The sequence below is a fragment of the Rattus norvegicus genome, chromosome 17, assembly GCF_036323735.1.
Source record: "Rattus norvegicus strain BN/NHsdMcwi chromosome 17, GRCr8, whole genome shotgun sequence".
NCBI classification, from domain to species: Eukaryota; Metazoa; Chordata; class Mammalia; order Rodentia; family Muridae; genus Rattus; species Rattus norvegicus.
This window is the reverse complement of record NC_086035.1, coordinates 78,461,350-78,484,169: the sequence shown is the minus strand read 5'-3', so window position 1 is coordinate 78,484,169 and position 22,820 is coordinate 78,461,350. Positions and strand designations below refer to the sequence as shown.

Sequence of the window (22,820 nt, the reverse complement as noted above, 5' to 3'; positions counted from 1 at the left end):
TCCACAGGCTGGAGATCAGCCAGCCACTCCTAGGAATATTTAAAAGTAGAAGGACATTAGGAGCAAGTTTACCATGAAGGCCCTGCTAAGGTGCAGGGAGAGGTTGGTATCCCGACAGGTGAAAAAGACTTGAGTTTAGCACCTGATCAGACACAATCAGCACTGGTCTAGTAGTTAAGGGAGAATGAAGGTACCAAATGAGAGAGGACGTTAGCACCTTCTATATATGTGCAAACTGAATCACTGAATCAGAAGGGACTGAGGAGCCCAAAATATACTTATAATATGAAGGGAAACTCAAATTTAATGAAAATGTCTATATCCAAAGGGAATAGTTTCTGATCTCTATGAGTGATGAATAAATGTGAAACCGCCTCCCAGTGTAAACACACAGACAACCACACACACAACCACACACACCACACACACACCACACCACACACACACAACCACACCACACACACAGCACACACACACAACCACACATACATACACCACACATACATATATACATACACACGCACATATACACATATGCACGCTCACACACATATATAGAGTGGCCTGTTTGTTTGAGACAAAGTCTCTGGAGACCAGGCTAGCTCTGAACTTACAGTGATCCTCCTGCCTCAATCTCATTTGCGTTGGGATTAATTAGTGAGACTCAGAATCAAGTTTTAAGTCTTTGTCACCGATTTCAGTTTTCAAAAATATTTTTTTCTTCTCAGTACTCATCACTGAACCTCCACTTCCCCTTGACTTGCTTATTTATCTACTATCTCCTTCAGCCTGTGAATGGAAAGTTTAATTTTGTAATTTTGGGTGTCCCACCCAAAGTAAGTGTGCTGATTAGTTCTATGTCAACTAGACACAAACTGGAATCATTTTGGGAGAGGGAACTTCAACTGAGAAAATACTGTCATCAAATTGGCCGATGGGCAAGCCTGTGCCAATTATTATTATTATTGTTGTTGTTGTTGGGCAAGCCTGTGCCAATTATTATTATTATTGTTGTTGTTGTTGTTATTATTATTATTAGTTGATGTAGGACGACCCAGCTCACTGTAGGCAGTGCCACCCTGAGCTGATGGTTCAGGGTGCTGACTAAACCATGAGTGTAGGAATAATCTCATGTGCACTGTATAAAAGCATCACCTGTCAATAAAAATCTGATGGCCAATAAGCTGTGGCAAGATTAGAGGGCGGGACATCCGGCAGAGAGAGAGAGGATCACTGGGAAATAGTCAGGCAGGAGATTCTCCGCTGAGATGCTGGGGGAAGTCACACATATGAAACTGAGGAGAGGCAACCAGCCACGTGGGAGACATAGAATGGTGTTAATGGGAAATATAGGTTAAGGACTAGTTGTAGAGTAAGGCTAAGCTAAGGCCATAAGCATTTATAAATAAATAAGCCTCCGTGTCATTGTTCAAGAACCAGGGTGAACACACACAAGCCCAAAAGCTCACACAAGAGGAGCAACCAATAAGCAGCAGTTCGATCCTCCAGGTACCTGCCTTGAGTTTTTGCCCTAACTTCCCTTCATGATGAATTAGAGAAGGAGAAATAGACCCTTTCCTTCCCAAGCTGCTTTGCTCACAGCAATAGAAACTATAAAGTAGCAGTGAATCAATAAATATTCTTAAAGGCACAAATTCACTTGACACTTATCCCCCTGTAAGAAATCAAGCTCACAGGGGTTGGGGATTTAGCTCAGTGGTAGAGAGCTTGCCTAGCAAGCGCAAGGCCCTGGGTTCGGTCCTCAGCTCTGAAAAAAACAAAAAACAAATAAACAAAAAAAAAGAAATCAAGCTCACAGATATAATACACATTTTCTGTCAAAATAGCTAAAGAAGAAAAGTGCATGATCCATTACTACAGGAAAAAGTCCCTTAAACTCACAAGGGTAGGCTTCGAGCCCGTATGAATCCTAGAAACATAAACTGGGAAGCACCTAAGTAGGACTCTCTTGTTAAAGGTACTAAAGATGAGGTCCACAAGAACCAGAAACATGTTTAATCACTTCTCCATTTCCACAGACTTGAAACATCAGCTTGGATAAGGTACTAAGAGACAAAAGGAAGAGCAGGCAGAGACAAGCCAGCCAGTAGACCGACCTGCTACATTTATTCATTTACATGTTCTTCACACCAATTCTACATGGGAAGTACATACAAGAATTTTTATGAAATTACGGAAGAAGAGCATGTGTTTACTACCAGTGCTCAATGATGGTCTTCCAGTTCTAAATAAACTTTTTGCTCTTGTGGTCCTGGAGCTGCAGAACGCTTAGCTGCCAACAGAGGGCAGTAGAGAGATACCCGCAAGGCCATCCCTTCAGGAAGACCTTTAAACCGGCACTCACCCTCTGCTATACTACTCTGCCTGGGAGTCAGTGGCCAGCCATCTTGGAGGTTTCAAATACAAGCTCAGAATCTCAAACTTGGAGTGGAATCGGGCCTCATTTCTTCTCCTTCGTTCCTTTAATGTTCCCTTTTCTTTAGCCAAAAAGTAAGACCTATTTTCTTTTTCTTTTTTCTTCTTTTAAATCTGCCATTGGTAGCACTGAGATAGCATTTTATTTACCCAGTTTTATTTTTAAATCTTTTTCAGGCAGGGTCTCACGAGTAAGCCAGGCTGCCTTTGAACTTAGGTCTCTATGCTCCACCTCCCAGCCACCACGCCTGGGTTTTTTGGTTTGATTTTTTGTTTTTGTTTAGTTCTTTTTTTGTTGTTTTTATCCCACTTAGCCATCTATGAGTTGTCAACTTACATTCTTTTTTTTAATACTTGCAATATACAAAGTTTGCATTAATTTTCCCTAGATGTAGTATTGCTAGGGTTCTAGATCACATCACATCCTTATCTGCCAATATTGTGCCACTTGGAAGCAATAAATAAATCTGTTTCAAATCCAAGTAGAAAATACTCTTCAATGACTACGCATGTTGCCTGGCCTGTAGCATGTAAAATAGCATTCACATTAGCATTCATTACAGTCTGAACACCTCCAATGTGCTAGGACCCAGGGCTTTTGTTCTATGACTAAACTGAGAACTGTAATTAAAGTTCATCTCACCTTCTCATGTATGCTATAAAAAAAAACTATTCAATCTTCAGTTTTTATTTTTCTAGTTACTTTCACATGAAAATTTCATCTCAAATAAGTCTGTAGCATTGGGGTGGAATAAACAATTGTTTTTACAGCAAAATCAGGGCCACGAACAGCAAGACGTCCCACAAATCTGTTATACACAGGTCAACGCAGGTCATGTGAGTCCTGTTGAGAACTCTGGGAAGGCCATCATTCCTTTGCCTTAAAGTTGTTTGTTCCGGACACAGCGTACTTGAGAAGATGGAAATGCAGATCTCGGACAGATCTTCCCAGGAACTCCAACCAGGGATGTTGTAAAGGGGAGATTACTGATGAATGTGATCCTTACAAAAGACAGCATTTGTCTTTTATTAAAAATAAAAACACACAATTTGCAAAACACAAACTGGACCTGGTGGGTTTTTAAAAGGGGAGAGTTCTGGGAAGGACATAAGGTGGGGAGAGGGGTGGGTGGATCCAGGAGGTGCTGGGGTAAATATGATCAAAATAGATTGTATGCATGTACAAAATAACTAGTAAAAAAGAAAACTGTATTTTAGAAGTTTGACAGACGGAAACTCACAAAAACAAACAAACAAACAAAAAAGACAGATAGAGAGAGTAGAGTTCATACCACCAAAATGCAAGGAAAGCTAGAAGCTTCTAGAAGCTGGAAGTTTCTCTGGAAACTTTTGACGGTGCTCACCCTGATAGAAACCTTGATTTTTAGCCTAGCAGTACTGAGTTTAGATTGCTAGCCTCTAGAAATGTGTAAGGAGAGGACAGATTCAAGATGCCAAGTTATGGTGATGGGCTACAGGAGCTGAAGGAAGCCAGTATACTGAGAAATTTAAGTTTAGATGAAAAGTTTTTGTGGTAGAAGATAATATCTTAATACGCCACAAGTCTGAAAAACTCAATTCCATTAAGGAGAAGACCAGTCCGAATAAGAATATAAGATACATATTTGGTGAGGTCATTTGTAATACGAGCATTCTTTAAGATTCCTATCCAGAGTACAGAAAACCCCTAGATGCTCGAATGACCAATATGCATATAGAGATGTGTTCAACGTCACTTGCTTATTTCTGGGGAATGTAAATGAGCATCCCAACAGGACAATATACAACTAGTTCCACACCACTAACATAAAGGCTTCCAACAGTATTCAAGTGTCGACGAAGATACAAAATAACCAGAGCCCTCCTACATTGTTACTGAAAACGCAAGTTGAAGAAAACTACTTAGGAAAACTGTTACTTACTAAACCTAAAACCATGCCTATACTATAGTTCATCAGCTTACTCATATGTACCCTAAAGTAGGTTTTTATGCACCAAAAGATGGGGCAAAAATGAGCAATAGCCATCAATAGTAGAATAGGCTTGCCTTGATTTTCTTAAGTGCCATGGTCCTCTAATGCGACAATGGACGGCAAAGCAATGAGCTACCTATCCCAGCCAAGGGGATGAGTAAATCTCTGGGCTCGTTAAGCAAAAGCAGCAAGATGCAGAACGGTATAGCATACACGATTCCACTAACATTCAGCTCATCAACAGGCACATCCAAGCTGTGGTAATAAAGGTTAGAACTCTGTTTTCCTAGGGTGGCGGTCAATACACTGGGGAGGTCTTAGGGGAGCTTGCTCTGTGGTTAGAAACGTCCACCTTTTCAATAGTTTGGTAGATGCATGGACATTATTAGTAAAATAAAATGAAGTGTCCACATAAGGTTTGTATCCTTTACTATATTTAACTTAGATCTGAAGCAAAAAAGGATAGAGAATTTTAAAGAAATGGGACGGTAACTGGCTCACCATCCCTTGTTAAGAGTTTGGAAACTGGACTGTCATCCTACTCTCACTGAGAAAAACAATGACTGTATGGAAACAAACATTAATATGCACTAAACTTGGAGAGTGGTTAGGATTACGTCCTACATAAGCAAATCAAGTTCCTAAAGGAACATAAACATAAGGTAACACTTTTAAATAAAGTGCCAAGAAATCCCATTCCACCGATATAATCTCTTATAAGTACCTCCTCCATTATTTTAAATGACTGTCTCTGAAAGCAAACTAGAATGTGAACCTCTATGAGGCCAAAGGATAAACTAAGAGATAAGGGCCACTGTTTAGTGATCTATATTGTTCATGAGACTTAGAACAGGCAACTGGCATGAAACTGAAAGCTACGGTGAATACTAAGGGTGCCCAGGATCTAGTTAGGGACTGACCACTTTCAGTTCCAGAGAATCCAAAGCTACGAACAGCTTAAGATTGATGACGCTGTTTTACTTCTTTCTTTCTTTCTGTTTGAGGGTTAATGGAACAGTCGAAAGGTAATGTGTTCTAGTCACAATTATATACACAACTGGTTCAAATCTTGAGGTTTCTCTAATTATAAGCTGTCCGGTATGGTCGCCTTAGGTAGTTTGAATGGATTTGTTCTCCAACTGTAAAATGCACCTCACATACAAAACATACAGAAGGAATATAAAACATCTCAAGAACATTCTGATACATGTCCAAATGATAATCGTTTAACGGTTTCAGATAAATAAAATGTACTAATGAAGTGAATTTAATTTGATTACTCTTTAATGTTACTACGAAAATCCAAATTATACATGTGGCTCGTGTTATATTCCTTTTGGGAAGAGGGAGCTCTAAATAAAGACGGGAATTTTTATAATACTATTCATTTCTCTTAACGACAGAGTTTCCAGAGAATTTTAAGGTTTATGTTACGGTTATTTAATGTTTTCTGGCCAAATTACCTGTCTTTGTCAAAGATTAAAACCTATGCGCAACCTTTATAATCAACCTGGTTTTCGAATGGTCATATAATAAGATGTTTGGCCTGCGTGATGTCATGCAATATTTGCCCAGTCTTACCCCAAGCTCCAGAACATGTAAACCTGTGGTTCTTCAGTTTCTGGGAACTTGTAAGTACTGAGCAGAGCTAGATCTAAAGGGTTTGCCAGGATAACTCAACCCAGACACTATGTCCAAACAACCAACACTGTTGACCCTCAAAATCTCCATGTTGAAGCCCCAACCTCTAATATGACCGCATTTGGAAATGGGGTCTTTAATTGATGATCATTAATGTTAAAAGAAGTCAAAAGTGCAGGCTCTTGTTCATAAATTTTGTAGTCCTCTAAGAGGAACTGGAGGTCAAGGTGCTGGGGGATCGGCTCAGCCAGTGAGAGCACTCGTTGCTCCTGCAGAGGATCCAAGTTTAACTCCCAACACCCACACGGAGGCTCACGGCCATCTGTGCATCCAGTTCTGGGTGATCAAATCCCTCTTCTGACCTCTGTGGGCATCAGGTGCACACATGGTGCTCATGCACACATCGGGGCAAAAACACAACGTGATAAAATAGTAAAACGAAAACATTTTTTAAATAAAAGGGAGACTCATTTACCAATTGTGAACATGCAGCAAAACGGCCACAATTTTCAAGCAAGGAAAAGAGCTCTCCCTAGAAACAGACTGTATCAGACCTTGGTCTTGGACTCCTTGCAGCGATCTGAAAGTAAGTTTCTGCACTGTTTTGCTAAGTTAACCTACATAGACCATGATGGATACACACCCAGTCCAGGTGATCCCAGCTTGATATTGCTTACTACTAACTGCAAATATATATATGTTATATATTATATTTTATATATTATATATTATATAGCCACAGCCGTGTGTACCAAGTAGAAAGTAAATAAAACTTGTTGATTTTCCCTAAAATGTAATAGGACAGGCTGCTTCATATCCTCTATACACCAACTCACTCATGGAATCTGGTCATAAATGCAAAAAGATTTTTAGATAGTCCCTTAAAATGGCCCCTTAACAATATAAAGAACAGTCCCTTCAGCAGGTAGAATTCACATTGCTACTTGAACTTAAAGTGACGACTCGTTAATATCTTTTCCTTGGGGTTTGCTTCTTGGGATAATACCTCCAATGATTTCATCATAGTTTAAGCACAATAAAATTTTACTTTATGCTCCAAGGCATGAATACTCTGTGTTATTCAATCAACAAAGTACTCAGCTTGTGACTACTGGAATAAAATTCGACAAGGGATATCACACACACAGCCCCAGAATGAGATGTAGAATGTTCTCTTACTTTAGAAACATCCCAGACATCTTCAGGTTTTTAAAACTGGTTTAAAAGGTAGGTGGGGGATGAACCAAGTGGGATTATTTCCCAAACCATTATCATATCGGACCCTTCCATGCCTCTTATAACTCTAAAGAGATCTAAGAACTTCACCAAACACCATTTCATTTCTTCCATACAATTTTCCTGGGGAAAGGACCCAGCCTCTAACATTACCTCAAAAAGAAGTAGAAAAAAAAAAAAAAAAAAGAATCCTCTCTTTACTCTGTTGCGCTGAATGAAAGCTCTCGTCTCACCGAGGCCAGCCAGGTTAAACCACCTTTCCCATCGTTTGCTCCACACCTATGTCTATCCTGCTGTCTCCAGTTGGCTTGATGCCCACCCGGTCCTTTGGTTTTATTTCCCAGGTATGCTTGCACTGTTTGCTTCTAACATTCCCCTTTTCTTGGTAGTTACCCTGCTCTTAATGTCACGGTTATATCAGAGTGGCTTTTGAAAGGCTATCTCATTTGACTATAACTCACCTCACTCATTCATCAAGAGAGCCCACCACACCCCCGCCCCCTCCCCGCTTTCCTCTCTATTCTTTGGAGCAACCTGACCTTACCAAGGTGCTGGAGCAGCAGCTGCCCGTCCCTTCTTCCCCTTTGTACTTTGGTCTAGAAACCGTAGATTTGGAGGCAGTACTTTTAAGCTTGTCAGATCATGTTCCCACACTACCATTCCCAGGTGATGTTAAAAAAAAAAAAATCTTTTCTATTCCCGCTTAAAACATGTGGTAAGAAATGGCGCCTACAGTAAGTGCACCCCAGAGAAAAATATTACATAAAACTCCCAACGGTCATTTGTGGACGTCAATTATTTTTGCTATTTCTGCCTCAAGTGGCAGAGTCTAGGCACCTGCTATGACCACTGTTTCTCCAGGAGCCTGCACCCCCTTGCACTCCTCACCTCTTGTATTCCTCTCCCCAAAACACCATTCCAAGCACCCCCTTTGCATATAACTTCCCCTCCAGCCCCCAGGATGGGGGTAAAGAATTGAAGTTTGCTCCATCCCATAGTCGTCTCAGCAGTCCATTCTCAAATTTCTCCCCGTTTGCTCGCAGAGCGCGGATGGGTAAGTTCTTCACCCCCTGCTAAAAGTTGCCTAAAATCCGCGCCTGGCCCTGGCACCGCCCGGCTCTCAGACTGAGCGAGGGCTGGCCGCCGAGGAGCCGCGATCCTCGGCTTATTTCTAAAGGCAGGCTCGCCTCCCGGAGCGGCGGAGGGAGGCCCCGCAGAGCGCGGCGTCCGCCCGGGGACAGCTCCGCCGGCCCCGGGCGGCCACCGACGCTTGAGCCGCGGCCTCCGGGCCACGCCGGGTCGCCGCGCGGCCGAGTCCAGCAGTGGCGGCGGCCCCCAGGGGATGGCGGCGGCCCGGCTCCGCCAGCAGGTGGCCCCGGGGTCCCGGCGGCGCCGCCCCCTCCGCCGGCGCGGCCCCTCCTCCCGCGGGGGCGGTCAGCGCCCCGGCCGCCGCTCCGCACCCGCCGCCGCCGCCCTCCCTCGGCTCGCCGCGTCTCCCGGGCCGCGTCCGCAGGCTGAGCCCAGGCGGGCCGCGGCGAGCACCCCGCAGCTCCGCGCCCCCACCCGGCCCGGCTCCCAGCGGAAAGTTGGGCTGCGGCGGGCTGCGTTCGGGAAAAAGCGAGGCGACATGAGGGGGCACCGAGGGGTCGCCTAAGACACCGGGAAGGCGGCGCCGCGCGCGGGGACAACTTCGCCCCGGGCGCGCAGCCCCCGGCCGGGCTCGCGGTGGTTCCTCCCGTCCCTCGGCCTCCCCTGCCGATCGCGACGCGGACCTTGGTCCTGGCGGCTCCGCGGCGGTGACACGAGCCCGCCTCAGCGGCCGCCTCAGTCTCCTGCCGTGCCGCCACCTTGCCCGCACCATGGAGTTCTCGGAGAGGAAAAGAAGCAGGAAATCCCAGAGCTTCAAACTGGTGAGCCGAGGTAAGCTGCCGGCCCGGGGACAGCGGCGGGAAGCCGGCGCCGCGCACCGCGCACTCGGCCCCGCGCGCCCCGGCCGCCCGCGGGCTCCACGCCGGGGGCGCGCCCGCCCCGACCCCCTCGTCCTCGCCCGAACCCGGGGCCCCCGCGGGCCGCACACGCCCCGCCGCGGGGAAAGTTGTGCCGGAGGGGGACCCACCGGGTGTTATTGAAGGTAAACAAGTCGGAGGGCACGTCAGGAAATTAGCAAACAATGACACCGGGGAGCGGAGCCCGCTCGGGGGTGCCGCCGCCGTGGCCGCCGCTGGGCTGGGGTGGCTGAGGGTTTGCCTGGCCGGCAGGCCGAGAATGGACTGGGATTTGTTTTTGTTTTCGTTTTTTTCCCCCCCACCCAAAGAGAAGGAGGGGAGAAAAAGATGATCATTGTTCTTTTTAAGAAGAATCAGCTCATTAGGGAATCGAAGCTCAAGGCAGAAATTGTTGACATACAGCATCTTTTCCAGTTGAGTGATTTGGGTGGAAAGGTAGTTTTAAGACTAGCTCGAATGCCAGCCAGACAAGTGTCATCATAAGAAAGAAAGAGAAAAATCCAGCTAGGTCCTGCAGACTAACAGGTGTACAGCACACTCTTCATAGGTGTTTATTTTGTCGGGGGAGGAGAAAGTTGAATAGTGTCTCCTCTGGGTTCTGTTTCTTGTTCGAGTCCTTCTTCCTGATTTGAATCTTTAAAAGAAAAATGATGACAACTCTAGATAAGGAACCCACCTGTCAAAATGTCGAGTATCACCTTAAAAAATGAGAGAGGTGATACCTTCGCACCCCACCCCACCCCACAGTGGCACAAGCCCTAATATGAGCCCACCCTCTTTAAATATCTTTGAATCAACTTGGGTCAAAGCCAAACCAGAGAAGCTGACCACTTTGCCTGGGTGATTTTTATCTAGCATTAGCATCTGAGGAAAGAGCCACATGGTTGTTCCAAGGGCCCCGGCAAAAGTCACGTGTAAACAGGTGACTATTGGAGGGTGGTTGCAAGGGACAGAGTTTTCCCAAACTGGGCTAAGCTGAAATGAGGATTTTATAAAGCTCACTTTTGGCTAGTCTGGAAATGGTTTAATTATAGACATTTTTGAGACTCTGCTCATCTGTGTTTCCCCTAATTTAGTTTTGTACTGTTTAACCATAGAGTAGTGCATGTATTCAAAATATTTGGCGACTCCTTGGTATCCACCTCCCCAGCAGGGGTGTTGACTCGAGTTTTGTACTTTGGAAGTGTCTCCATGTGTGATGGCCCTGTTGATACAATGTGTTCCATTCAGGAATAGAGGCTGCTTTCTTCCTTATGACCCAGGAAACTTAACTACTCTATCTTAAAAGAGAGGGTCGTTTTATCATGTTGTCCTGTGAGAGCTAAGGCAAACAACAAAAGACAAGCCCACCCAAACCTTGGATAGTTGTTGAGAAGGGATCTCTATTTTCATACCGGGGAGATCTTGCTTTGTAAAAAGCTACAGCACCAAAATGCTGTGGCTTCCACAGGAGACCGTAAGCTGTATTTGAAAATTTGATTAACATAAGGAGTTTTTCCTTTCTTTCTTTCTTTCTTTCTTTCTTTTTTTTTTTTATGCTGAGTGATTCTGCTATTCAGGTGCTTTTCAAATTTTTTTGGAAGATAAACTACTACAGGTTCAGTTAGGGCAATAATTGAATGCAAAAGATTCACTTAGGTGAAAGGTAAAAAAGTCTGGCTTCTTTTCAAAGTATACTTTTTAAAAACAGCACATCAATATCTTTTTTTTTTTAAAATACGGGCTTACTTTTAAGCTGAGATTTTCTGGGTAAACTGAGAAAAGAGGCAGTTCAGAAGCATACTATTGATGTGCTCACCAAAATGGGTTGTGGAAATAAATCTGGGAAACTCCATTGGCCTGTGATTTGGCAAGGTTTTCCTCTTTCTTTTCTTTCTTTTCACAAATATACTTGCTGTGAAAACTGTGGCCAAGCATACCTGCTTTGTAGAGGCCAAGTAACATTTCAAGGTCTTGTACTTCACAGTAAGCCAAGGTTTGACGATTACTATTAACTACAATTTCTGGGAGAGCTCTTGAAAATATACCTGTAAGTTATATATATGGGGACGGGAGTCTTTAATTGCTCATCCCTATATGTTGCAGTCATTAAAATTCTAATTTTCGGTTATTTTCTCATGCCAGATTATCACCATGAGGTGTATAAAATCTCAGAATTCAGCAACGATGTTAATGGGGAGACCAAAGAGACACAACCCATGTTCTTAGGTAGGTTCTTATATCAATTAATTTCTCGGCAAAAAAAAAAAAAAAAAGCATGGCGTGTGGCCATTTGTAATTTCAGGGGGGTGGGGGGGAGGAGATTGTGGGAGAACGGGAAGTGTCTGCCGCTGCTTAATGCATGACATTCTTTTCAAGACCTTTTATTTTACAGATTGCCAATATATCCCTTATTAACATTGCTAAAAGTTGTAATTTCAGACATAAATGTTTATTAGTGTCTACACACAGTGCTAATTATCACTCAGTCACAGAGCCAGATGCTGACTACGCAGTTTCGCCACTCGCCGCTCACCCCATTTACATTGCTTACTCGCTGGCATGCTTCACTAGCAATAGTTTGTGTAATTGGGGCATTACATCTTTGACATCTGGATAACAGAAATTCAATTTCCAGGAAGCCACTATTTGTTTGGTTTTGCTTCTGCCTTGGGTAGGATGGAGGATGGATGGGCTGTCTCATGATAATGTCCTCTCACCTCTATGGCCCGGTGGCTTCTCCTGCCATGACACAATTAAATGAAATCTATAGTTCAAACAGTGTAAGGAGAATAAAAGTGCGACTGTCTGCCCCCACACCTCGTGATGGTGCCTATTATTCCCCAAGAGCTTTGCGTTTGCTGGCTGTGTCTTCCTCACTAACGTTTGTGGTCAGGGAGGAAAGATGACTTTCTCCTGTCACCACCCTTCCTGGTTTACCTACCTCGGGGACAGAAGGAGCAAAGGCAGCATCCTCTAAACCTTCTGACAAGTGCCCACAGATATGTAGGTAGGCAAAAGTGTACCCTGTTTGCTTGTGTATGTACAGCTTAGTCATGAGGCAAGTACATGGAGCATCTTTCGTATACACCTTGTTATTTACAGCCTTTGAGCCAAAAATCAAACTGCCCAGGATGCTTCCTCTGAAAGCGTTTATCAAGGCAAACATTTATCAAGGTGACATTTAGCTTCAACTTTGCCCATCCTGGACTCTCGACAACCTCAGGTAGTAGGGCGAGGGCCAGGCCTGCAGAACCAGGAAAGAGAGATTGTAGAAAATTAGGGTAAAAGTGGGTAAGAGGGCTTAAGAGCAAGGGCCAGAACTCAGTGACTGCGGATATCTGTGCTAGTTTGGCCGCTTAGATGGAGATTGCTAGTTTTGTTTTGTTTTGTTTTGTTTTGTTTTGTTTCAGATTAAAACATTGTAACGACTGTGTAGGGTATTTTTGCCCAAGATCTCCTTCTCTGTTTTGGTTTAAGGAAGAAGAAGGGTGCAAAGGGCAGGCAGAAGTCACACTTACAGAGGAGAAACAGACAAGCCCTTCCGACCAGAATGAATGCCATAGGCACTTGGGTCTTTCCAGTAAGGCAGGGAACAGACCCAAGACCAGCACCATTCCCAGCACCTACTGACTATTATGAACACTGAACACTAAAGTCAAGTGAGATGCTATGGCCCAGAAAGACCCCTCTCAGATGAGACTCCTTTCCGTGCTCCGACCTGGGTGAGATGAGTTCTCTAAGTACCACTTGAAGCCATCTGAGAAAAATGAATTTGCCTTCTGGTAGAAAATTTACATTTCTCATGCAAGTGGAACATCACGTCCTGGATTTAGTTCTTGTCCAGCAAAGGTCTCCTGGCAGCTCCTCCCTCTTAGTTGCTTGGAAAACAGTAGCGATGTTAGTAACGGATTGTGAGGCTGAAAGGCAGGCTGAAGGTCAGGATGATGCTAGCTCTCGGAACTGAGTGAATGCAAGCTCTGGGGCGGGGCTAACGTTCTTTCTTCCTTGTTTGAATAGAAGATTCGGGAAATATCATTAAAGAGCCAGACTTTTGAGTCCATCTTGACCGTGGTTTGTAGAAAAGCCTTTAACAAAGAGTTCGAGGTTGAGGGAGTACCTGTTCTGGGGAAAATCAGATCTGGTTCCCAAAGATCCTCTAGGCCCATTAAAAAGAAGTGCAGATGATTTGAAAACAGTTTCATAGAACAGAAGACAGTTACAGATGACATCCGAAATTAAGAATTTTGTTGCTGACAGTTTGCCTTCCTCTTCTTAAAACACAGATGCTACTTTGTAAATGGCTGAAGCCTATTCATTCCTAAGGGCATGGATCTGGAAGAGTTGATACTTAGATACTCCAGAGTTCTAAAAACTACTAGCACATAGCTCCCATGACTTTACATAGGACGGTCTGTATTCAGACATGTGTGTTCTCTGCAACAGTCTACATCTAGAAGATTCACGTACGTGTCTCAGGGAAATAGAGAGTACCCTAGAGTTTGGCAGAATCCATCAAATCTATGGCTTTGGAATATTTTTAGGCTGCTAACTAATGCAATATATCCAGAGTGGTAAAGTAGCTCCCTAAAATGGGTTGTGTAAGTGCTTTGGGAGTTGCTGACATGTTTTTGATTTGATTAAGGGTTAGAAGAGGTAAATTTACCCTGTGGACTTTGACTTTCTCAAGCCAGTTCTTTGAAACTACAGTAAAGATTTGAGCACTGTTTGAAGGGAGACCATCGGTTTAATCAACTCTACAAGTGTTTCTGTGGGGAAATCCTGTGAGCTGGATTTCTGGAATGTGCATGCGGTCAGAAATGGGTAGGACAGGGACCCTGCTCTGGGGACCAAAGTCCTTTGGGGGACGGGAGGGGATAAAACAGTTCTGGAAAAAAAGGTACCATATGCGGTCACAACAGCGGAAGCGTGAATGAGGCACGCAAGGCTCTTTATGTGAATGTTCAGATTCAGTCCCCACAGCCCATCTGTACCAGGGTCAATCATCCGCATAGTTAGATAAGGCTTAGAGATGTTGAGGAAGACACCAAAGGTCTCTCCATAGGACTTAACCTAAGGGGAATCCTAGGGCAAGTTCTGCCTGAGCGTTGAACACCCCATTGCCCGTGGCTTCTGCCTAAACAGGAATTAAACAGCTTGGGAAGGAACAGGGAAAGAAAGGCTCTGGAGCTAGTTGCAAAGGTAGGGTGGGGAGCTAGACCTTGAACTACTGAGATTTGCATAGGGAGAAGATTCCCCATGGGAAGGGAGGCACTGGCCAACAGACTGATAAGCAGAGGGCATGCCTACAATTAGGTCATAAATGAGGGTTGAACTTTAGAGAGTATTCTCCTGCTATCTGGGAGTCCTTCTGTAATCATGGCAGTTATTACCACCCCCAAATAATATATGAATATGGATATGAAACAAGGAGAGCTGAAGCTCAGAGTATGACATACCCAACTTCTAACTTCTCCTCTGCTCAGCCAAGCCAAGGGTTATTGAGGCTGTAGCTAGAAGAAAGACACTTTTTAATGAGGCAATGTATTTGTCATCACGGTGATACAAATATTAAATGAAGTCCCTTTTTATACTTTAGCTTTTAGTTCAGTTTTCTTTTTGTAGGATATGCGTCTGAGGCCCATTTCTTTTTCAGGTGTTCAAGTCTCGTTAATTTATTCGCTTAGCAAATATTTATGGAGCTCCAGTTGCCAGCGTGCCCTCCCCGGTGTGTGCTGGTCTTTCTCATATTTCATTCAGTACCACGTCTTTCAGCAGATGGAGCACAGGGTTCAGTAGTGATGCTGTTTGATTTGGGGTCCAGATCTCCGAATCTTGTAATCGCTTCCTTGATTAAAAACTACCCCTACCCAGGGCTCCAGAATCTCACTCAAGAGAACACATGTAAGACTTCCGCATGAAGGAACTTAGTCCCTGACCACCGTGCAGTGCTGCTGTTTGGAGAGCTAGGATGGCCACTCTTCAAGACCTAGGGATTAAACAGCTGGGTCCCACCTCAGTTCTTGGGTGGCCCCCCAAAGTAGTGCCTGAGGAAGGAAGGAAACCTTCCTTCCTGATGTTTCATCATGTATCATGGCAAGAGTGGGGTGCAACCTAAGGGTCAAGGGAAATGGAAAACAACAGAACCCTGGGATCTAAACTGCACTCATGCCTCTTACCAGAAGCTTCACGCACAGCACCACACGCACTTAATGGCCAGTGTACCTGTCCTTGTATCAGTACAGCTTTTCCTTAATGGCCCAGTGAGGAGACAACTCTGTGTACTCAGGATGCGGCAAACATAGGTAGCATTTATCAAAAGTCAGGTGCAGGGGCTGGGGATTTAGCTCAGTGGTAGAGCGCTTGCCTAGGAAGCGCAAGGCCCTGGGTTGGGTCCCCAGCTCCGAAAAAAAGAACCAAAAAAAAAAAAAAAAAAAAAAAAAAAAAAAAGTCAGGTGCAGTTTAACACTAAGAACTTTGTTCGTTATTCCATTCATTATTCTAATTAGAAACACTGTTGTTTCTATTCTGGGGGAATTTGGGAGTTTACAGAGATGCTCAGTTGCTCAGACCTAGGATGTAAACCAGTGTGTCTTCCCACAAATCCTACCCTTGACCACATGCTCTGCTTAATTCTGATGCACTCCCCTGCAGGGCCCTAGTCATGAACTACTGATAAAAGGAGAGTGAAACTGTCCCCAGCAGGGTAAAGGAGATTCAGAGACCCTCCCATGTTCCCTATAGAGCCCCATGAACCTCTAGCTTGCTAGAGTACTACAGTCATTGTAAACATTGAACACCATGGTTTCTAAGACTGCAGTCAGCACCAAATGTGCGATTGTACTGAAGCCCCCACCCCTCAGACTTCAGACAGCTGCAGTCTGCTTCACTCTTAGAAAGGCTCTTGGGCACATTAGATACATTGTAGCTTTGGACGCCAAGTTGGTCATTCTTAAGCTGCTACTGTCTACCCAGAGGTAGGAGGCCATTGGGCTAGCCTTGTCCCACCACTTTCCTTAGTCATAGTTACAACTACTGTTATACTAGGAAATAGACTTTGGTCCTCCTCCTGCTTTATAAATGTGAGACTAATCTTGGAGATAGAAGTGACTTGCATAAGGCCACACAGTACTTAGCAGTTGACCACACTTAAATTCAGGTGTCTTGACACCCTGCTCTGAGGTCTTTTCACCATGGCAGGACTGTCTCTAATCCTTTCCTCATGAGCTGCTCATGTGAGCTGATCTGACCGAGTGGCTTCTCTGCAGAGACTACAGGATCAAGTTTGTCTCTTAACTGAGAATTCAGCATCCATCATTTGTCCAATCCTGCCAGCACCTCCCTGCTTCCAAATGCCCGCTCCCCAGCAAATGGCACTTCTCTAGATGGAGAAGGGCAGCCCAGGTAGGAGGTAGTTAATAGTTTAGACCTGGAGAAACTCAGGAACCTCTGAGGAAGAGAGGGTTGTTCATGGTCTCCTTAACTCATCAAGCTTCTGAGAAGACATTTCCATCTGTAGACGAGAGAGGTGGGTCTGCAGACGTGTTCACTTACCCTGGGCTGTGGAACCAGTAATGAGAGCTGCATTTGAATGTGGTCTGGGAAGATCCTTTCTGCTTCTGCTTCGAATAGAAATTATGGCCCATCCTCCTCATCTTCTGCTCATTGTCTTCTGGGCTTACCTTTCAGTTCTTCTCTTCTATTTTATTTTTCACTGGAGAAAAAAAATGTTCTGTGCCAAAGTAGTCTCTTCTCATAACCTCCAGGAGCTCCTTGCTTTCTTATCTCTGCCCTCTTACTAAGGCTGCTTCTGCTGTCTGTACTCTCCCACCATGCCTGTCCCAGTTCCAGACTCCTAGCAAAATCCAGTCCGTTCTGAAAGTGTTCAAAGTTCAATTCCAGTATTGCCTAGGCCACATTTAAAGTTTAATTCCAGTATTGCCTAGACCACACGCTCTTCAGTTTATAACCCAGCAGAGAAAAAGCAGACTTGGGTTCAGAAAACTTCAGTTTGGTCTCAGGTCAACAGTTAATAACCGTGAGCCGCCGCAGAGCTGGCTCAGTGAAGAGCACTGGCTGTTCTTGCAGAGGTACCAGGTTTGACTCCCAGCACCCACATGACCCTCGCCAGCATCTATAACTCCAGTTCCGGGGGAGCTGACCCCCAGTTCTGTCTTCCACAGACCCTGCATACATGTGATACACTGATACACATGTAGGCAAAACACCCACACAAATTTTAAAAATAAAATTTAGAAAATTATACCTTGAACAAAAAAAATCTTGAGAAAATTTCTTCATCTTCTGTGATAGAGTAGCACTCACTGCCTGTCAGACCACTTCGTCAGACTCTTCTTGAGCATATACAAAATCCTAAATACCACCTTTCAAACTGGAAAGTTCTGTGCTCTTACTTTGTGTATTATATCTCCTTTCCAAATTCAAAGCATTTTTCTTCTGAGTGTTTTCCTGCTGAAAACTAGCATCATTCCTTTCGAAGTACTTAACACTCATGGCCTCATCTTTATTACTTTCTGTGCCTGGCTTTATTGTGGTCCAGGTAACGGTGCAGATCCTTCCTCAAACCTGTTTGAACAGTTGTCACATCGGACTGCTTGTTTATTTTCATCATCTCTCCTGATCTGTCCTGATGTAGATTATCTAAACCTAGAGGCTAGTGTGGCCTGGATTCCTCTTTGGATTCTCAGAAGCACTTAGTGTAGTGTTGTGTTTATAATGATGCTTGCCTAGTAGGTCTTTGTTCATTTAAGTACACGAACAGATCAGACGTTGCTGCATAAAAGCTGGAGATCTGTCTTAGAACACAACACCCTATTGAAATTTTAGCAACAGTAGATAAACCAAACTTCAGTGTTTCATAGAACCTTGTTGAGGAAGTTCTTGTAATCTACCATGCTCAGTCACTGTTCTGATGCTGGGATAAAACACCATGACCAAGGCAGTTTATAAAGGACAGTATCTAATTGGAAGCCTGCTTACAGTTTCATAGGGTTCATCCATTGTCATCATGGTGGGAAACATGGTGGCAGGCAAGCAGGCATGGTGCTGGAGCAGTTGCTAAGAATTTACATCCTGGGGGCTGGGGATTTAGCTCAGTGGTAGAGCGCTTACCTAGGAAGCGCAAGGCCCTGGGTTCGGTCCCCAGCTCCGAAAAAAAAGAACAAAAAGAAGAATTTACATCCTGATCCTTAGTCAAAAGACAGAGAAACACACACAGAGTGCTTGCTTTAAAACTTCCAAAGCCCACCCCAGTAACATACCTCCTCCAACAAGGCTGTACCTCTTTTTTTTTTAATTTTTTTAAAGATTTATTTATTTATTATATATAAGTACACTGTATCTCTCTTCAGACACACCAGAAGAGGGCAACAGATCTCATTACAGATAGCCGTGAGCCACCATGTGGTCACTGGGATTTGAACTCGGGGCCTCTGGAAGAACAGTTAGTGCTCTTAACCACTGAGCCATCTCTCCAGCCCAAGACTGTACCTCTTCATCCTTCCTAAACAGTCTGTCACTTGGGAAATGCATACAAGCCTATGGGCACCATTGTTGTTGAAAGCATTATACATCTTAAAGCTAAAGTTTGGATTTTCTTATCTTGGTCTGTGAGATACAATTTGAAATTTTTTTTTTTTTTTTTTACAAATCTAGAAAAGTTTAAAAGGAAATAAACTTGTGTGTAAAATCTAGTAATGTGTTGAAGATCAAAATTAAAAGGCCATATGCTCTGCTAGTATGGAACCTTGCCATGATACCGGAACCTTCATAGAAGCAAAGTGCATAGGGTAACATGACCCATTGAAAAATTGATCTTACTCTATCTATCTAGTTCTCAGAGTCCACACAAAGCAGGTTTTTTTACTTAAAGAAAATACATCATACAATTCCAGCAGTAAACCTAGCAGCCATCATCACCTTCCGGGGGAACAGATCGTATGTGCACAACTGCTCAAGTCACACCTTCCCAGGGGTACTCTACAAGGAGAGAGACTGACGTCACCTGCCCCACTCTCGAGGACCCCCACAGGGCATTATCTGTCTTGAGAAAGGTTGTCTTTCTGTGGAGGCTCTGTGTGCTCCAATAACTGTTCTCTGGGTGAGAACCGTAGATGTCATGTCTTACTTCTACATCGATTGCAATTAGGTAATTAAAAAATGTCCTCAAGGGGCTGGGGATTTAGCTCAGTGGTAGAGCGCTTACCTAGGAAGCGCAAGGCCCTGGGTTCGGTCCCCAGCTCCGAAAAAAAGAACCAAAAAAAAAAAAATGTCCTCAAAGGGCAGAATATGAGGTACACGCGCGCGCGCACACACACACACACACACACACACACACACACACACACGTAAAGATTTTGGAACATTTGGAACGGTGTATTTTGCACCTCAAAGCTTAAAATAAGTCTAGGACACTGATACAAGAAACTCTGGTGTGTGTGTGTGTGTGTGTGTGTGTGTGTGTGTGTGTGTGTGTTTTGCAGATTACTGGAGAGAAAACAACTTAGGAAAGGATGGGCCAGGAGAAGGGAGTCAGTGTGGGCCATGCCAGCAGCCCAAACCTGCAGTAGTTGATTCAGGGAACATCTTTAGCTTCCTCCCAGCATCAAACACACCTTGACTTGCTTCCTGCCTGACACTGGCACACCCCATCATTTAATACTTTCTGGTTAAGGCCCACACTCCTTAGCATGATAAGGCCCCCAACACATATTGTCTCTTTCCCGTTTATTTCTGATACTTCCCTTCTCAGCCCCTGTGCCCAGCTACACCAGCCACTTTGTGCTCTTACAGTGGGCCTGCTTCCTCAAACTGTCGGCCATGCACCTTCCCCACCCCACCTCCACCCCCACCCCACCCCGACCCCCCTTCCTTCTTCACCGACTCTATGTCATTCCTGAAGCATCTTTAGGTAGTCAGCATGAACCTCCTCCCCTGCCCATTTATGGGATCCCTATTAAAGTAGAAATGTAAAAAGTTTAATTATGGTTCTCTCCTGCAACATTGTAACCAAGGGTTAGCTCTGTCCAGCACGGCTGTTCTCAGAAGGACCATCAACGGCTGTTTGATGAATGAAGAGAGAAGAGTCTGGTTTTAGACTTGGGTTTAAGTGAAACCATCTCATTTGAAACTTTGTTACTCGACTTTTTTTTTTTTTTTTTTTTTTTGCTTCTTAAGTTCTTACCCTGGTGGAAATTTACACATATTTAGTAACTAAATGGACTCTCATTTCAGAAGTAAAATATGTCAACTGTAACAATGAGATGTTTAGTTTTAATTGTGTATGTTTCATTAGGTTGATAAGAACTCCCCACCCCAACCTGTCCCTCTGAAATAAGAAGCTGTTCTGTGGCCCTGTGTATTATCCATCTTCTACCTCCGTGGCCTTAGACTCTCCCACGGCTTGTGAACGCCCCTGAAGTATTGCAGTGCATCCTGGTGTGTCCTACTGGTCCCAGTCTAGAGTGGCCTCCTCCACCTTGTATGTGGTCCTCTGTTATTTATCATTCCAGGCTCAGCAGAAGTCTCCTTTATAAGAGCAAGACTTCTGAGTTTAACAATTACAGTTTTCCCAGTCCAAAACTCGGCACAGGGCAGGTTCTTAATAACTGTTTTTGAGTGGATGAGTGAGTACCATGTTGAAACATGCTAACTATAATTTCCTACCAATTGCCAGCTAATCTGAGTGAGATGCTACATTGAGTAGAGACAGTTCTCCTGTATAGCAGTGTCCCACGCCGTAGTGCAGTGAGGTCTTCTTTCTGTCCTTAACATGTTGGCAGCATAAATATGCATAAATGTCAGTAGGTTATAACAATCAAACATGCTTCCCACATATGTGACCTGCAGCATAGTTCTTAACAAGCCATAGTGTGGCATAGTCATTTGGGGGCAATTTAGCTTTGAACAGAAAAAGCTGTGGTGGTGCACCAGGCAAGTCTGTCATTGTGTGGCAATCAAAGAATATCCATACAAAGCTAGCATGCTACAACACCGCCATCTGCCCAAGGCCTGGTGCCCATCGTTGCATATGTGGTTTCTTGGTGGAACCTTGTCATGTGACACAGCACCGTCCCATCACCCACAGCCTGCTGAGCATTCTTGCCTTGTTTGGTTGTTGTCTTATCCTTCTTTGTCTCTCTCTCTCAGCTGAGAGGCTCTGATGAACGGATTCAGCCTCAAGCAGGAGAGATGGAGGGCACATTCCATTCATGGTCAGGTTACTGTGCCTCCTCTCTGCACAATGGACAGCTTATTACATGTGTACTTGACAACATATTTAAAATCATTGCAAAGTCGAGACAGATTTTTCTTTCCTAGTCCAGACAATCACTATCCTTGTAAATAAGAACTCATAAAATTGTTCTCCCAGGATTACATTTTTTCCCAAGCATGTACAAATATACTGTGTCATTTGAGTTCCAAGGGTTTTTTACAATGTTTTTTACTTGGAAATCAAATTTTATATCTGAAAGGTTAATGGAGAAAACTAATTATGCTATCTGGTAACCAAATGTGTGATGAGACATTTGTCTCTGTAATTAACATCAAGGAACTTTTATAGTTGCATAAAATCAAGTGCTACATAGAGTAGACTGTGAGCATTTGTTTCGACGAGGTGTCCAAAACAGAGATGTTTATGGATGATATAAAGTTGAACTGAAATGGAATGCAGGTGTCTGCGCATCCCTCCCTTAGCATCTCTCATTGTTGAAGTGGAAGATTAATAACTTTACTTTGTCATGATGAAATAAGTGATCTGTTCTTGGAACAGTGGTGCGGTACATCAGTTACTCAGTAATTCCAAGAATTTATTCTGTTCCAGGAATAATATCCTTAACAATTTATTTTTACAGAAAAAGTTGAAGCAACATAATAGACTATGAAGTTGTGTATGTGGTTAATAGAATTATATCTCAACCCTGACTTTACGCCTACAGATAAAATGCACAGAGTCTCACACACACACACACACAAAAAAAAAAAAAAAAAACCCGCAAGGTTAAGATACAACTAGAAAGCACAAAGTCGGGGGAGGCAGAAGTAAAGGTTCCTCCATTAACACTAACTCATTCTCACCGCACATATATAATTTTTTCGATTACAGCAAGACTTTAATGAGCACCTTAATATGCACCACATGAACCGTGGCTGGGAGCTGCCGCCGTGGAAGTGTTAGCTTCTGCATTTCTCCACAAGTTCAGTGTCCGTCCTTTGAAGGCTCCTCAGGAAGGGAGAGCCTGGTGCTGGAACACAGTGCAGATGTGTGGCCCCCACCTGACCCATCTCCCCCTGGGTTACTCTACAATTCTTCATGCGAAAGTAGAGGGAAGTATTTCTACCATCTTCCGCCTTGGATGCACTAGTGGGATGAAACATATACTTCCCTTGGGAAAAGCTTTTCCTAAGATAAGACTGGCCAGAGGCACGCAGTGGCCCTGTTCGCCATCCTGTGCTTGCTTGATAGAAAGGAGACATTTCTTCAGAGATGCCACAGTTGCCCGTTTACTTCTTGGGGACCAGTTTTTAA

At 44.0% G+C, this 22,820-nt stretch overlaps 1 protein-coding gene across 5 annotated transcripts in view; it reads left to right on the top strand.

Annotated features, from left to right (window-relative positions):
* Positions 1-8,710: 8,710 nt before the first annotated feature.
* Positions 8,711-22,820, top strand: part of Bend7 (BEN domain containing 7) — an 82,971-nt gene continuing 68,861 nt past the window's right edge. The window contains exons 1-2 of one of the 5 annotated variants that reach the window (XM_039096482.2): positions 8,719-9,206; positions 11,417-11,500. In XM_039096482.2, the coding sequence (XP_038952410.1) occupies positions 9,146-9,206; positions 11,417-11,500 (145 nt within the window). In that variant the 5' untranslated portion in view covers positions 8,719-9,145. Of the gene's footprint in view, positions 9,207-9,243; positions 9,418-11,416; positions 11,501-22,820 lie in introns of those variants that run through there. The other 4 variants (XM_039096481.2, XM_039096487.2, XM_039096484.2 and 1 more) reach the window with 4 other exon arrangements.